This window comes from Arachis hypogaea, chromosome 18, assembly GCF_003086295.3.
Source record: "Arachis hypogaea cultivar Tifrunner chromosome 18, arahy.Tifrunner.gnm2.J5K5, whole genome shotgun sequence".
NCBI lineage: Eukaryota > Viridiplantae > Streptophyta > Magnoliopsida > Fabales > Fabaceae > Arachis > Arachis hypogaea.
In genome coordinates, this window is record NC_092053.1 from 95,652,066 (window position 1) to 95,669,418 (window position 17,353).

The 17,353-nt window shown below is 35.5% G+C and overlaps 1 protein-coding gene and 1 non-coding gene across 2 annotated transcripts; both read left to right on the forward strand.

Moving 5' to 3' along the window:
- Nucleotides 1–467: 467 nt before the first annotated feature.
- LOC112772812 (uncharacterized) lies at nt 468–3,354 on the forward strand. Its single transcript, XM_025817821.3, has 7 exons — nt 468–738; nt 865–929; nt 1,461–1,555; nt 1,968–2,076; nt 2,414–2,427; nt 2,597–2,698; nt 2,775–3,354. Exons 1-7 carry the CDS (start codon nt 593–595, stop codon nt 2,907–2,909), a joined length of 666 nt encoding a protein of 221 aa, XP_025673606.1. The 5' UTR covers nt 468–592; the 3' UTR covers nt 2,910–3,354.
- Nucleotides 3,355–12,521: 9,167 nt separating this feature from the next.
- LOC112774931 (small nucleolar RNA R71) lies at nt 12,522–12,625 on the forward strand. The gene has a single exon (XR_003189384.1). It is a non-coding gene; the product is annotated as a small nucleolar RNA R71 (small nucleolar RNA).
- The last annotated feature ends 4,728 nt before the right edge of the window (nt 12,626–17,353 follow it).

Consider the following 17,353-nt stretch of genomic DNA (forward strand, 5'->3'; position numbering starts at 1 on the left):
TTTGGAAAGTTAAATTAGTATAATTGAGATCTCAGAGACAAAATTGATATAAAAATTTTATTTAAATTTTAAAGGACTATTTTGAGAAGGTTCTTTTTTTTGTATATAGAAGTAAAAGTGGTGATATACTTTAATATTGTAATTTTTGGTGTTTTTTAAAAGTGTGGAAGATACACAAATCGGAGGGTCCGATTTCTATACTTTAAATTTTTTAATTTTTTTTAACAGGTCTGATTTCTGTTCTCTCACAAATCCCTCGGTCCGATTTCACAAATCCCTCAGTCCGATTTCTGTACCCTCACTAATCGGAACCCACATTTTAAAAAAACACCGTTGCTACTCCAATATCAAAAACAAAATCTGACTTTGAGAATTTAGTCTCTAAAAAATATATTTAAAATATTAGAAAATAAAAGGAAAATTTTAAAATTTAGCATACTTAATAAAAGAAAAGGGAAGAAAAAAAAGAGTACCAAGTGTTGGCAAGACCGCAATGTATAATAAAAGTGATAAGATATCTGACATCATCGGTCTTCAACCATTTCCTCAGTCATAGGAACAGGTACGAGGGTTTCAACACCAAGTCACCAACATGAACATGATGATGATATCATCTAAGTACTACACAAATTCCATTATAGTTGGAGTTGGAAGAACTTGGTGCAGTCCAAATGCAAAACCCGAAGGCAGCTTTTCATTCAGTCTCAGATTCTCCAATAGGAGGACGAAGAGGAGGAGGTAACTACCATGTCAACTGTATCTGTATTCTTTATGTTGTTGCAAAAACCAGTTTATTTTGCTTTCACAAATCTCTATGTTGTTGCAGAAACTAATTTATTTTGCTTTCACATTTCCCCTTTGCAGCTTCAACATACACTCTGAATCAATTTTCAGAGGTCACAATAATATATTTTCAGCTCTTAATTCAGGTGATTCATTCTTTACACCCTTGTTGCATTTGTTACTGTGGAATTGAATTATGTCATGGAGTCAGCTATATCTTTGCCTTGCATACCCATTTGGTTTAATTAATCTATTAGTCTTATAATTTTACCAATTTTCTAATTAGGTTCTTACTGTTTAAAAATTTGTAATTAGATTCTTATTAGATAAGACTTTATAATTAGATCCTTAATGGTTGTTATTTTTCAAAAGTACACACTAATCCTAAAGCCTTTTGCTTATAGAATATTTCACAATTCATCTTACATCTAACACAAAAACAAATATTTCAAAAAACTTTGTATTTTTAACAAAAATAGTTAGAAAAGACTTAATTGAAAGTTTTTATCTAATATAAGGACCAAATTACAAACTTTTAAATTATAAGGACTAATTGAAAATTTGATAAAACTATAAGAACAAACATACTAATTAAACCTACCCACTTTGCAGTGTGTATTAGTTATATTATGGGTGCCAAACTGATATTATATTCTGTATGTGTTCTTACTTTCTAGGTTTAGAAGCTTCAATTACAGATGCCACTGAAAGTTCAAATGCCTTAAAAAAAGCCAGTATCGTTCTAGAGTCTGGAGATGAAAATAAGATACAGGTGGGAGTGCAATGCAAAATCTGATTCCAACTTAGAATTGTTGTTCTGTATCATTCGGAAAATTATGTGAATATGTGATAGATGCTTTTGCTTGTTCTCATCCCCTTTGAAATGATCTTTGGTCAAGAGGCTGTGAATTAATATATATAAAAAGAGTCATATGTTGAATATTAAGCTAAAGTTATGAACAACACATGTTAATTGTTATTTGCACCAAGCAAGGAAGCATTCACTATAAATAGTCTTTTTCTTTCCCTTCAAATCACTCCCTTTTCATGATATATTATTGTTCTTAGTGCGGCATGTTTCAATAAGTTACTGAATAATGTTAATTTATGATTTTTGTTGTTTGTGCTCTCATGATTTCGGGCTTAGTGTTGTGATACTATCATTTATGTGGCATAAATGGCAGCTAAGAGTGGACTTAACTGGTGATCAAACAGAAAGGGTATTTGGTAAGACCCTTCGAGATTTGGGTCGAACTGCTCCGCCCGTTCCCGGATTTCGCATGCAAAAAGGAGGTAAGGAAGATTCGATATATAGATTAAGATTGACTCTGCACTTTCTTATATTGAGGATACGTGATATGTCTTAGTTATTAGTTATTACATTTTTCAATTTCAAGCTCAATTTTTGATTCATGTGTTTGTAACAGAGTTGGAAAGGAAAATATATTTGGCTTTTATAGATTGAGGTTTGCTGGATATTTAATTGTATACCTGTTTCTTCATACTGATGTGATTTTGCATGTTTTCTATTTTTGAGTTCATGAATGTTGAGTATTTTAGCAATAACTTGCGTTCATGAATTTTAACCATATCATATTTCATTGTGCATGTGATGCGCGGACTGCTCCAGGAAAATCATCACAGGTGCATGATTTCTAATAACTATTTGGTATCTTCTTTTGGTCTATACAATATAAATATTCACTCATTCTTCTGTGATTCTTTTCCAATAAAAAGAAAAACGTAATTGAAACATGAGCAGTACTTACTCGATAAGGCCCTTGAGGATGACTTGGTTTGAAAATCCATGCAGATCCCCAACGACTTCCTTTTACAGATGCTTGGGGAAGAACGCGTCATTAAGTTTGTAATACAAGAAATACTCAATTCTACCATGGCTGACTATGTAGAAAAGGCAAGTGATATTTTACCACTTTATAATGTGGCTACTATTATAGAAACTTATTTCTATGTTCAATGAACTGATACAGGAAAATTTGGACGTGAAGGACAGGAAGATAAGCACAATTCAAACCGCAGAAGAACTCAAACAATCGTTCAAACCCGGAAAAGAGTTTGGCTTTAATGTTATAATTGAGCCCAAAAGTTCAGAAGATACTGGTTAACTTGTTATGAGGGATCTAGTTGTTGAGTTTAACCAAATCGAAGTTTAATGAAGCATCAAGATTGGTCCCACTCAAATTGTATATAGCTCAAGAAACAGTTATTTAGAGAGCCAATTTGGTTTATACTCCTAACAATGGACTGAATCTTCTGAATTTTGATGAGACTTCTAACAAGAAAATCCTCAACCAACTTCAAACTATGTAAAAGGGCAGTTCGGTATACAAACATTCTGTGTCAACCCAGGATCCAGGAAGGGGCTGCACCCAAAGACTGTAATATATGCAGTCTAACCTGATAATTACATCCTATAACAATCCTTGAAGGTTTATTCAGTAGTGGAATTCCTACGTGCCATCCTCTGGATTTTTTCATATTTTTTATGTATGGTTATTATTACAATAACACCCATGATCAAATCATCCTCATTTTACTACTCTTCTGAAATTCGTGCCTACTTTTCTTATCATCCTTTACAGCTTTCTTTACATGTACACACTCCCTGAAATTTCAAATTTCGAATTCAAAATCAATTAAAAAAGGGATTCATTCGCAATTTCCCATCATCTGCGTTCTCCATCCTCTGTTTCCTTTCTTCTCTCTTCCTCTTCTTCTTCTTCTTCGATTCTTCTCCTTCATCATCCGTTCCTCCTCTTTTTTTTCTTCCCTTTTTTCAGTTCGTTTCTTCTTCCTATTCCTAATCTAAGTTGGAGATGGAGGTTATAAAGTTTATGTACTCACCAAGGCAGAGGATGTCATTGTACCTGATGGCTCTAACCTTCAGGAGAGTCGTCGCGGTAGAGCAACGCCAGCGGTGGTGGTAGGGTTACGGCGGTGGATGAGGAGCCGATTGCTATGGTGGTGGACGATGGTATGGCGTGGTGGTCATAGTGGGTGGATGCGGTGGAGTTCGTGGTAATCATCAATGTGTGGTGATGGATACGGAGGAGGAAGCAGCGGAAGAAAGCATATAGCTAGAAAGTACTGAGTCGCGGCCATAGGGAGCACATGTAGTGAGAGCACAGCAGCGACGATCAGAACAGAGCCGTGAGATCTAATCGGCGTTCAGAACAGATTTGCATGGTTGTTATTTTTTGTTTTAATTAATTAATTAGATAAATTATGTAAATGATTATTATTTGCTTAATCTACAAATTTTATTGTTTGAAAATTTAAATTTTGAATTGAAAATTAATCTGAAAAAAAAATTATTTGTATATGTTCATTTTCATTATCCGCACAAATCATGTTTTCCAATTTTTTCTTCTCATCATTCTTGCTCTCGCTCTCTAATACTGGGAGCTGCAGTATTCGACAACAAAATTAAATCGGCTACTGTTTGTGAAACATGGTTTGGTATCTTTTGAGTTTTGATCATTAAATTTGGTAAATGTCTTAATTTTACTCACTGTTAAAATTACCTATAGGCAACCCTTTTTTCTTCCTTTTTGGAACTTTAGTTATTTCTAACGTTAGTGCTTAATAATTAATATGTTGTTTTTATTTGTTGTGCATCTATTGTACTGAGTTACATATTTTTTAAACACATCTATATTTGGACAATCCCTCAACTACCTGTATCTATGATAAAATAGTGTTGAAGTTTCTGGTGTTTTCATGATAGGTTGAATGGTGAATCTAAATAGAGCAGGGCACCTTTGCTTGAGATAGTTTCCAAGCCTTATATAAAAACCGGTATTGAAGCAGTAGAGCATGCAGCAGAAATACGAAGATTGGTTCGGTATTTGGAAGTGAGCAATGGCAATATGTAAGAAGGATCTCTTCATTTTGATCTCTTCGTTACATTGTTATACTCCTTGCAATTGAAATAAATTTTGTGATCTTAGCCATCGTGATTTTTTTAAATAAATTGGTTTGGGGTGCAAAGTGGGGGAGCAACTTGGATCCGTTGTTTTCAAAGTATAAACATGATGGTATTCTTCATTTACCATCTAATTAAATTTTATTTATTTTGAAAGATGACACTATATTTACATAGATTTTTTATTCAAATTTTATGTTTTCTTAGAGTTTAAGGATGGACATGGGATGCACCCTATACATGTAGTCAACTTATATGTTAACCAAGCATTGAACATCAATTTATATAGTATTAATGATAATAGAGTTGAAGACTTAAATTCAGTTGAGTATGTTTTCTTATTTTAGTTCATTCTTTTTCTTTTAGGAAAACTTTCTCTATACTAACAGTTGGTGGGTGCCTTCAGTATCTAAATCTACTACCAGCAAAAGTACATAATTCAAGGTGTAAATTTCAATTCACTTCTTAATTATTTTACTAATGTCAATCTTAGTACATGTACTATCTAAATATCTTATTAGATATAGCACATTCTCTTCTCTATATAAGGATCTAATTAAATAAGAAGCTAATTTATTTTTTTATTTCAATGCAGCCCCAAACATATATCACCAACGTAGAAAGTACAAATGTATGGATCACTCGCAAATTAACTTTTTCATACTAAGCATAATATGTATTTGTGTGGACTTGCCATTTATACATATATTTTTTCCCTCTAATTTTGGTTAACTTAATTGTGACTTGATGGCTAAAAGATTGAAAGTCTCAATGTTTATTCTTAAGCTTTTGAATATCACAAATTATATTGCAGGGGTAGCAGACAGTACACTAAAATTTTGGGATTTAGAATCCTTTGAAATGATTGGATCTACTAGACAATAGGTTTCTCATTTAGTGTCGTGTGAGTCATGGTGTTAGCAATAGCGACTATTGGTGGGTTTGGATTTTGCAGTTTCTCTCCTTTAAATGTTCTTATTGTGTATTATTTTCTTTTTTCAGGTTCACCCCATGATGTACAAGCACACATATAGTGGAGGTCATGGTTCTCTATGAATTTTGGTAGATATTTTTGCTTAATGTTTCTTTTATAGTTCCTTTTTGATATGTTGATTTTACTAAAATTATTTGAGATTTGATTTCTAACAACCAGAACTTACTAACAATAAAAATGGACATGTTACCAGACAGCAAAGCTGCAAAGGCTTCTCGATAGTGCAATATGAAGACAAGATCCATGGGTGTGAAGAATTCCACTAAGAAAACTATTAGAAGGAATCATAAATAAGTGGTAATTCATTTTCTCAATTAATCTACTGATAGTTTTTATTTACTTATGGGGTTTTTGTTGGTTTGTTCGGTATTTTTTTTGTTTGTTCTTTTGTCATTTAGTTATTTCAGCAGGATTCAAGCTATGATCAAGAAGCTTTACCTTAAGTTACCAAGAATAAACCAGCAATTTCTTCCTTCAAATTGCTAAAGAGCAATGGAACCTTCATCTTTCCTTTTTGTGGATGACTGCTGTTATAATATACATATAATTCAGACATTTATCTATTTATTTTTTAAAGATATGTTCTTTAACGGATTTGGATCTTCTAAAGTTTGAATTTCACTTTAGAGAGTAAAGTGTGATCTCTCACCATTGATTTTATAGGTGGGACCAATAATAAATATGAAAGAGAAACTATTCAAGGGTAGAAGATCACACTTTACTCTCTAAAGTGAAATTCAAACTTTAGAGGATCCAAATCCGTTCTTTAACTACCTTTCTATTGATTTTATATTGTTTATTGTTTCTAATATTGCTTATGGTTGTTCTGTTGTTCTGTTTTGCTATGCTATCATATACATAAATATTGAGAATTTACTATTAACTATTAAGTGACGAATAATTATAAAAAAAATTATAATAAATAATAAATAATCTTATTTCATTGATATTCTTATATAAATAACACTCATTATTGGTTCCTCTCTAAAAGACGGTGGTCAAGGTGATAAATATGTATCTTCATGCTTTTCATGCTAAGACTTTTAGCTTCTTTCTTTAATTTTTTTTCCAGGCAAAAAAGAAGGTGGAACTCATGGAGTCCAGAATCTGGCACATTTTCTTGCAACAGCCAAATTTATGGGATCTCCAAGCTCCCATTTAGATTTGTGGTACTCTAACTTCTTACAATCCCTGATTCTATTCCTTTCTTTATTAATAACAGGTGAATATATACACTTTTGTGCATCCCTTACTCTATTGCTTTCTTTGTTGCAATTCCTTTTGTTTCGGTCTTCTTCCTTTCTTTTTAGAGTTGGCATTTGATTGATGGGTTATTGCGTTTATTTTTTATTTTTATTTTTTTAATAGTGGTTTTATATTGTTTTAATTTGAGAGTGACATTACTATTATATTTTTCAATATATTTTTAAGCATATTTTAAAATCTTGATTTTCATTTCATATAACTTCTCTATAATCTTATTTTTCCAATACATTATAAACTAAGATTCTTAATACTCCTCCTTTTGAAACTTGGTGCACGAAATTGTGATCACATTAATGTAGTACTCTTTGTTATTGTATGGAATCATTATTATGGCTCTTTACTATGTGTGGACACAACTCCGTTCAACTGACCAGCAAGTGCACTGGGTCGTCCAAGTAATACCTTACGTGAGTAAGGGTCGAATCCCACGGAGATTGTTGGTATGAAGCAAGCTATGGTCACCTTGTAAATCTCAGTCAGGCAGATATAAAACAGTGATATGGTTTTCGAATAATGAATAATAAAATAGGGATAGATGCACTTATGTAAATCATTGGTAGGAATTTCAGATAAGAGAATGGAGATGCTTTTCGTTCCTCTGAACTTCTGCTTTCCTGCTATCTTCATCCAATCAGTCTTAATCCTTTCCATGGCTGGCTTTATGCAAGGGCATCACCGTTGTCAGTGGCTACATCCCCTCCTCTCAGTGAATAATATGCTCACGCACCCTGTCACGGCACGGCTATTCATCTGTCGGTTCCCGATCATGCTGGAATAGGATTCACCCTCCTTTTGCGTCTGTCACTAACGCCCAGCACTCGCGAGTTTGAAGCTCGTCACAGTCATTCAATCATTGAATCCTACTCAGAATACCACAGACAAGGTTTAGACCTTCCGGATTCTCTTGAATGCCGCCATCATTCTAGCTTACGCCACGAAGATTCTGGTTAGGAGATCTAAGAGATACTCATTCTAGCTTAATTCATGTAGAACAGAAGTGTTTGTCAGGCACGCGTTCATAAGGGGGAAGGATGATGAGCGTCACACATAATCATCACCTTCATCACGTTCTTGGGTGCGAATGGATATCTTAGAAGCGAAATAAGAAGAATTGAATAGAAAATAGAAGTACTTTGCATTAATCTTTGAGGAACAGCAGAGCTCCACACCTTAATCTATGGAGTGTAGAAACTCTACCGTTAAAAATACATAAGTGAAGGTCCAGGCATGGTCGAGATGGCCAGCCCCCTAAACGAGATCACAGGATCAAAATACAATCCAGGATGCTTAATACAATAGTAAGAGGTCCTATTTATAATAAACTAGTCACTAGGGTTTACATGAGTAAGTAATTAATGCATAAATCCACTTCCTGGGCCCACTTGGTGTGTGTTTGGGCTGAGCCTGAGTGTAGCACGTGCAGAGGCCATTTGTGGAGTTGAACACCAAGTTCTGTGCCAGTTTGGGCGTTCAACTCTGGTTCTGGATCCTTTTCTGGCGCTGGACGCCAGATTTGGGCAGAAGGCTGGCGTTGAACGCCAGTTTACGTCGTCAATTCTTGGCCAAAGTATGGACTATTATATATTGCTGGAAAGCCCTGGATGTCTACTTTCCAACGCAATTGGAAGCGCACCATTTCGAGTTCTGTAGCTCCAGAAAATCCACTTTGAGTGCAGGGAGGTCAGAATCCAACAGCATCAGCAGTCCTTTTTCAACCTCTGAATCTGATTTCTGCTCAAGTCCCTCAATTTCAGCCAGAAAATACCTGAAATCACAGAAAAACGCACAAACTCATAGTAAAGTCCAGAAATGTGAATTTAACATAAAAACTAATGAAAACATCCCTAAAAGTGACTAGATCCTACTAAAAACATACTAAAAACAATGTCAAAAAGCGTATAAATTATCCGCTCATCACAACACCAAACTTAAATTGTTGCTTGTCCCCAAGCAACTGAAAATCAAAATAGGATAAAAAGAATAGAATATACTATAAATTCCAAACTATCAATGAAACAGAGCTTCAATCATATGAGCGGGACTTATAGCTTTTTGCCTCTTGAATAGTTTTGGCATCTCACTTTATCCATTGAGGTTCAGAATGATTGGCATCTATAGGAACTCAGAGTTCAGATAGTGTTATTGATTCTCCTAGTTCAGTATGATGATTCTTGAACACAGCTTCTTTATGAGTCTTGGCCGTGGCCCTAAGCACTTTGTTTTCCAGTATTACCACCGGATACATAAATGCCACAGACACATAATTGGGTGAACCTTTTCAGATTGTGACTCAGCTTTGCTAAAGTCCCCAATTAGAGGTGTCCAGGGTTCTTAAGCACACTCCCTTTTTTTTTTTTTTTTTTTGCTTTGGACCTTGACTTTAACCGCTCAGTCTCAAGTTTTCACTTGACACCTACACGCCACAAGCACATGGTTAGGGACAGCTTGGTTTAGCCGCTTAGACCAGGATTTTATTCCTTTAGGTCCTCCTATCCACTGATGCTCAAAGCCTTGGGATCCTTTTTATTTGCCCTTGCCTTTTGGTTTTAAGGGTTATTTGGCTTTTTCTGCTTGCTTTTTCTTTCTATTTTTTTCTACATTTTTTTTTTGCCTATTTTTTTTTTCTGCAAGCTTTGTTCTTTGCTGCTTTTTCTTGCTTCAAGAATCATTTTTATGATTTTTTAGATTATCAAATAACATGTCTCCTAGTCATCATTCTTTCAAGAGCCAACATATTTAACATTCTTAAACAACAACTTCAAAAGACATATGCACTGTTCAAGCATACATTCAGAAAACAAGAAGCATTGTCACCACATCAATATAATTAAACTAAGTTCAAGGATAAATTCGAAACTCATGTACTTCTTGTTCTTTTGAATTAAAACATTTTCTATTTAAGAGAGGTGATGGATTCATAGGACATTCATAACTTTAAGACAAAGTTACTAACTACTAATGATCATGTAATGAAGACACAAACATAGATAAGCACATAACATAGAAAACGAAAAACAGAGAAAGTAAGAACAAGGAATGAGTCCACCTTAGTGATGTCCTTGAGCTCTTCTATGTTTCTTCCTTGTCTTTGCTGCTCCTCCTTCATTGCTTTTAGATCTTCTCTGATTTCATGAAGGATGATGGAGTGCTCTTGATATTCCACCCTTAGTTGCTTCCAATAATTGTGTGGAAGAAAATGTATCCCCTGAGGTATCTCAGGGATCTCTTGATTTGCAGTCAAATGTTCTACCACTGAGCTATAGATCCTTTACATAATTGTTTTACCACACCAAACTTAGAATGTTGCTCGCCCTCGAGCAAAAGAAGAAGGAATAGATGAAGAAGAAGATGTGGAAATAAAAACTAGGATTATGAGGAGGTAAAGTGGGGATCCTGTGGGGTCCACAGATCCTGAGATGATCCTGTGGTGTCCACAGATCCTGAGGTGTCAAGGCATTTACATCCCTGCACTAATTTAGGCATGCAAAATGCCCTTGCACACAACTCTGGGCGTTCAGCGCCAGGTTGGTGCCCATTTTGGGCGTTCAACGCCCCTTTGCTGCCATTTCTGGCGTTGAACGCCAGAACCATGCTTGTTCTGGGCGTTCAGCGCCAGGATGCTCCCATTCTGGGCGTTCAGCGCCAGAACTATGCTCTGTTCTGGCGTTTGAACGCCAGACAGATGCTCCTCCAGGGTGTGATTTTTCTTCTGCTGTTTTTGATTCTGTTTTCAATTTTTCTATTTATTTTGTGACTCCACATGATCATGAACCTAAGAAAACATGAAAAATAAGAATTAGATACACATTGGGTTGCCTCCCAACAAGCGCTTCTTTAATGTCAATAGCTTGACAGTGGGCTCTCATGGAGCCTCACAGATGTGCAGAGCTTTGTTGAGACTTTCCAACACCAAACTTAGAGTTTGGATATGGGAGTTCAACACCAAACTTAGAGTTTGACTGTGGGGGCTCTGGTTGGCTCTGCTTGGAGAGAAGCTTTTCCTGTTTCCTCTCCATGGTTGCAGAGGGAGATCCTTGAGTTTTGAATACAAGGGAGTTCTCATTCCATTGAAGGACTATTTCACCTCTGTCAACATCAATCACAGCTCTTGCTGTGGCCAGGAAAGGTCTTCCTAGGATGATAGATTCATCCTCTGCCTTTCCAGTATCCAGGACTATGAAATCAGTAGGTATGTAAAGGCCCTCAACTTTTACCAATACATCTTCTACGTGTCCATAAGCCTGTCTTCTTGAGCTGTCTGCCATCTCTAGTGAGATTTTAGCAGCTTGCACCCCATAGATTCCCAGTTTCTCTATTACATAGAGGGGCATGAGGTTTATTCCTGAACCAAGGTCACACAGAGCCTTAAAGATCATGGTGCCTATGGTACAGGGTATTATGAACTTTCCAGGATCCTGTCTCTTCTGAGGCAATGTCAGTTGATCCAGATCACTTAGTTCATTGATGAACAAGGGAGGTTCAACTTCCCAAGCATCAATGCCAAACAATTTGGCATTCAGCTTCATGATTGCACCAAGAAACTTTGCAGTTTGCTCTTCAGTGACATCCTCATTCTCTTCAGAAGAGGAATACTCATCAGAGCTCATGAAGGGCATAAGGAGGTTCAATGGAATCTCTATGGTCTCTAGATGAGCCTCAGAGTCCTTTGGTTCCTCAGAGGGAAGCTCCTTATTGACCACTGGACGTCCCAGGGGGTCTTCCTCCTTGGGATTCACGTCCTCTCCTCTCCTCACAGGTTCGGCCATGGCGCTTATGTCAATGGCCTTGCACTCTCCTTTTGGGTTCTCTTCTGTATTGCTTGGGAGAGTACTAGGAGGGATTTCAGTCATCCTTTTACTCAGCTGGCCCACTTGTGCTTCCAGATTTCTAATGGAAGACCTTGTTTCATTCATGAAACTTACAGTGGCCTTAGATAGATCAGAGACTAGATTTGCTAAATTAGAAGCATTTTGTTCAGAGTTCTCTGTCTGTTGCTGAGTTGATGATGGAAAAGGCTTGCTATTGCTAAACCTGTTTCTTCCACCATTATTAAAGCCTTGTTGGGGCTTTTGATCCTTCCATGAGAAATTTGGATGATTTCTCCATGTTGAGTTATAGGTGTTTCCATAAGGTTCACCTAAGTAATTTACCTCTGCTATTGCAGGGTTCTCAGGATCATAGGCTTCTTCTTCTTCAGAAGATGCCTCTTGAGTACTGTTGGATGCAGCTTGCATTCCATGCAGACTCTGAGAGATCATATTGACTTGCTGAGTCAATATTTTATTCTGAGCCAATATGGCATTCAGAGTATCAACCTCAAGAACTCCCTTCTTCATAGGCGTCCCATTATTCACAGGATTCCTTTCAGAAGTGTACATGAACTGGTTATTAGCAACCATGTCAATGAGTTCTTGGGCTTCTGCAGGCGTTTTCTTTAGGTGAATGGATCCACCTGCAGAGGTGTCCAGTGACATCTTTGATAGCTCAGATAAACCATCATAGAATATATCCAGGATGGTCCATTCTGAAAGCATGCCAGAAGGACACTTTTTGGTCAACTGTTTGTATCTTTCCCAAGCTTCATAGAGGGATTCACCTTCTTTCTGTCTGAAGGTTTGAACATCAGCTCTAAGCTTGCTCAGCTTTTGAGGAGGAAAGTACTTGGCTAAGAAAGCCGTGACCAGCTTCTCCCAAGAGTTCAGGCTGTCTTTAGGTTGAGAATCCAACCATAATCTAGCTCTGTCTCTTACAGCAAAAGGGAAAAGCATGAGCCTGTAGACTTCAGGATCTATTCCATTAGTCTTAACAGTATCACATATCTGCAAGAATTCAGTCAAGAACTGAAAAGGATCTTCAGATGGAAGTCCATGAAACTTGCAGTTCTGCTGCATCAGAGAAACTAATTGAGGTTTCAGCTCAAAGTTGTTTGCTCCAATGGCAGGAATGGAGATGCTTCTTCCATGTAAATTGGAATTAGGTGCAGTAAAGTCACCAAGCATCCTCCTTTCATTATTATTATTTTCGCCTGCCATCTCCTCTGCCTGTTCGAAAATTTCTGAAAGGTTATCTCTGGATTGTTGTATTTTAGCTTCTCTTAATTTTCTCTTCAGAGTCCTTTCAGGTTCTGGATCTGCTTCCACAAGAATGTTCTTATCCTTGCTCCTGCTCATATGACAAGGAAGAATGGCCAGAAAAATGATAATAATAATAGAGATCCTTTATACCACAGTATAGGGATCCCTTTGTAAGTAGAAGAAGAGGGGGAGATAAAGGATGTGATGTAAAGGAAGAAACACAACTGTGAGGATTGGAATGTGAGATGAGATGTTAGGACATGAATGAATAAATAGAATGAGATGGGGGAGGAATAATTTTCGAAAATTATTTTGAAAAAGAGTTAGTGATTTTTGAAAATTATTTTTTTTTTTTTGAAAATTGTTAGTATTTTTTTTCGAAATTTTTTTTTTTCAAAAATTAGAATTTAAAATTTAAAATAATAGTTAATTAAAAAGAAATTTTGAAAAAGGGGGGAGATATTTTCGAAAATTGAGAGAGAGAGAGTTAGTTAGGTAGTTTTGAAAAAGTTAAGAAACAAACAAAAAGTTAGTTAGTTAGTTGAAACAAATTTTTGAAAAGATAAGAAGTTGGGAAGTTAGAAAAGATATTTTGGAAAGATATTTTTGAAAAAGATAAGATAAGAAGATATTTTTAAAAAGATATGATTGAAATAAGTTTTGAAAAAGATTTGATTTTTAAAATCACAATTAATGACTTGATTCATAAGAAATCACAAGATATGATTCTAGAACTTAAAGTTTGAATCTTTCTTAACAAGCAAGTAACAAACTTCAAATTTTTGAACCAAAACATTAATTGTTTAAGTTATTTTCGAAAATTATGATTTAAAATGAGAAAAATATTTTTGAAAAATATTTTTGGAATTTTCGAAAATAACTAAGAATTTTGAAAAAGATTTGATTTTTGAAAAAGATTTTGAAAAAGATAAGATTTTCAAATTTGAAAATTTGATTTGACTCATAAGAAACAACTTGATTTTAAAAATTTTTGAAAAAGTCAACTCAATTTTCGAATTTGATGAGAGAAAAAGGGAAAGATATTTTTTTGATTTTTGAAATTTTTATGAAAAACATGAAAATTATGCAATGCATGAAATTTTTAGATCAAAACAATGAATGCATGCATGAATGATATGAATGTCAAGATGAACACCAAGAACACTATGAATGTCAAGATGAACATCAAGAACATAATTTTGAAAAATTTTTAATGCAAAGAAAACATGCAAGACACCAAACTTAGAATTCTTTAATGCTTACGCACTAAGAATTCAAGAATGCATATGATAAACATGAAAAGACACAAAACAAAAAAAATCATCAAGATCAAACAAGAAGACTTACCAAGAACAACTTGAAGATCATGAAAAACACTATGAATGCATGATATTTTCAAAAAAATGCAATATGCATATGCAAGTGACACCAAACTTATAACATGACTCAAGACTCAAACAAGAAACATGAAATATTTTTTATTTTTATGATTTTCCAATTTTTTTGGATTTTTATTTTATATTTTTCGAAAATTATTGTGAAAATAAAAAAAATAAAAAAAATAAGGATTCCAAAATTTTTAATATGAATTCCAAGAATCTTGCCATGTTAGTCTTAAAGCTCCAATCAAAGGGTCAGGCATGGCTTAATAGCCAGCCAAGCTTCAACATATAATTACATGGGCTGGAGTGATTAGTTGAATACCAATCCCAAAGTAGTTTGGGTATGGCTTTACAGCCAGATATGATTCAACATATTTCATGAAACACTAGAATTCATTCTTAAAAATTTTGAAGCCATAGAATAATTTATTTTTGAAAACATTTTTTTTTTCGAAAATTTATTTGAAGAAAAACGAAAACAAAGAAAAATTTTTTTGAAAAAGTTTTTGAAAAAATTTTTGAAAATAAAATAAAGAGAAAATTACCTAATCTGAGCAACAAGATGAACCGTCAGTTGTCCAAACTCGAACAATCCCCGGCAACGGCGCCAAAAACTTGGTGCACGAAATTGTGATCACATTAATGTAGTACTCTTTGTTATTGTATGGAATCATTATTATGGCTCTTTACTATGTGTGGACACAACTCCGTTCAACTGACCAGCAAGTGCACTAGGTCGTCCAAGTAATACCTTACGTGAGTAAGGGTCGAATCTCACGGAGATTGTTGGTATGAAGCAAGCTATGGTCACCTTGTAAATCTCAGTCAGGCAGATATAAAACAGTGATATGGTTTTCGAATAATGAATAATAAAATAGGGATAGATGCACTTATGTAAATCATTGGTAGGAATTTCAGATAAGAGAATGGAGATGCTTTTCGTTCCTCTGAACTTCTGCTTTCCTGCTATCTTCATCCAATCAGTCTTACTCCTTTCCATGGCTGGCTTTATGCAAGGGCATCACCGTTGTCAGTGGCTACATCCCCTCCTCTCAGTGAATAATATGCTCACGCACCCTGTCACGGCACAGCTATTCATCTGTCGGTTCCCGATCATGCTGGAATAGGATTCACCCTCCTTTTGCGTCTGTCACTAACGCCCAGCACTCGCGAGTTTGAAGCTCGTCACAGTCATTCAATCATTGAATCCTACTCAGAATACCACAGACAAGGTTTAGACCTTCCGGATTCTCTTGAATGCCGCCATCATTCTAGCTTACGCCACGAAGATTCCGGTTAGGAGATCTAAGAGATACTCATTCTAGCTTAATTCATGTAGAACAGAAGTGTTTGTCAGGCACGCGTTCATAAGGGGGAAGGATGATGAGCGTCACACATAATCATCACCTTCATCACATTCTTGGGTGCGAATGGATATCTTAGAAGCGAAATAAGAAGAATTGAATAGAAAATAGAAGTACTTTGCATTAATCTTTGAGGAACAGCAGAGCTCCACACCTTAATCTATGGAGTGTAGAAACTCTACCGTTAAAAATACATAAGTGAAGGTCCAGGCATGGCCGAGATGGCCAGCCCCCTAAACGAGATCACAGGATCAAAATACAATCCAGGATGCTTAATACAATAGTAAGAGGTCCTATTTATAATAAACTAGTCACTAGGGTTTACATGAGTAAGTAATTGATGCATAAATCCACTTCCTGGGCCCACTTGGTGTGTGTTTGGGCTGAGCCTGAGTGTAGCACGTGCAGAGGCCATTTGTGGAGTTGAAGGCCAAGTTCTGTGCCAGTTTGGGCGTTCAACTCTGGTTCTGGATCCTTTTCTGGCGCTGGACGCCAGATTTGGGCAGAAGGCTGGCGTTGAACGCCAGTTTACGTCGTCAATTCTTGGCCAAAGTATGGACTATTATATATTGCTGGAAAGCCCTGGATGTCTACTTTCCAACGCAATTGGAAGCGCACCATTTCGAGTTCTGTAGCTCCAGAAAATCCACTTTGAGTGCAGGGAGGTCAGAATCCAACAGCATCAGCAGTCCTTTTTCAACCTCTGAATCTGATTTCTGCTCAAGTCCCTCAATTTCAGCCAGAAAATACCTAAAATCACAGAAAAATGCACAAACTCATAGTAAAGTCCAGAAATGTGAATTTAACATAAAAACTAATGAAAACATCCCTAAAAGTGACTAGATCCTACTAAAAACATACTAAAAACAATGTCAAAAAGCGTATAAATTATCCGCTCATCAAAACTCCATTTTTCTTTTGTTATCTTTATCTTAGGCTTTAGTATGAGATTGGGTTCTATTTTGATGTGAAGTATTTTGAGCACATCGCTTGATAGTAAATTTGATGATGTTGATAAGTTCCTTTCTGCATTCACAATGATTGATGAGAATGAACATTAAACCTATATCTACATTAATTTGAATAAACAAGTAAGTTTCTATAAGATTCCTTAGTGGTGTCACTTTGTGTATGTTCTATTATGTTGTCATTAATTATTCATTTTAATTATGCCTGTCTAAATATTTTATATCTGATTTGGTTAGTAAGCATGTCCCCAAGACTTTAAATGTCCTCATGAAGGAACTGTAGATCATTCTAGATTATCAAGGGAAAAAAAAGAAGAAAAATTGCTTTCTTTAGTGTGCATGCAGAAAATCTTTTGATATCTCATTCATACATAAGCAAGATTCTACTTTTTAAAGAGGAAAAGAAAACAGAACGAAGAACAAAAAAAACACAGAATTTGACCGTCTTTAGTTTCTTTTTCCTCACTGAAGGGTATTTACAAATTTGATTAATTAATATTATTAATATTATTGATATTATTATTAATGTTAATAAACGGTTACTAACCATTTAGTACCATTTGGTTGAAGGGACAC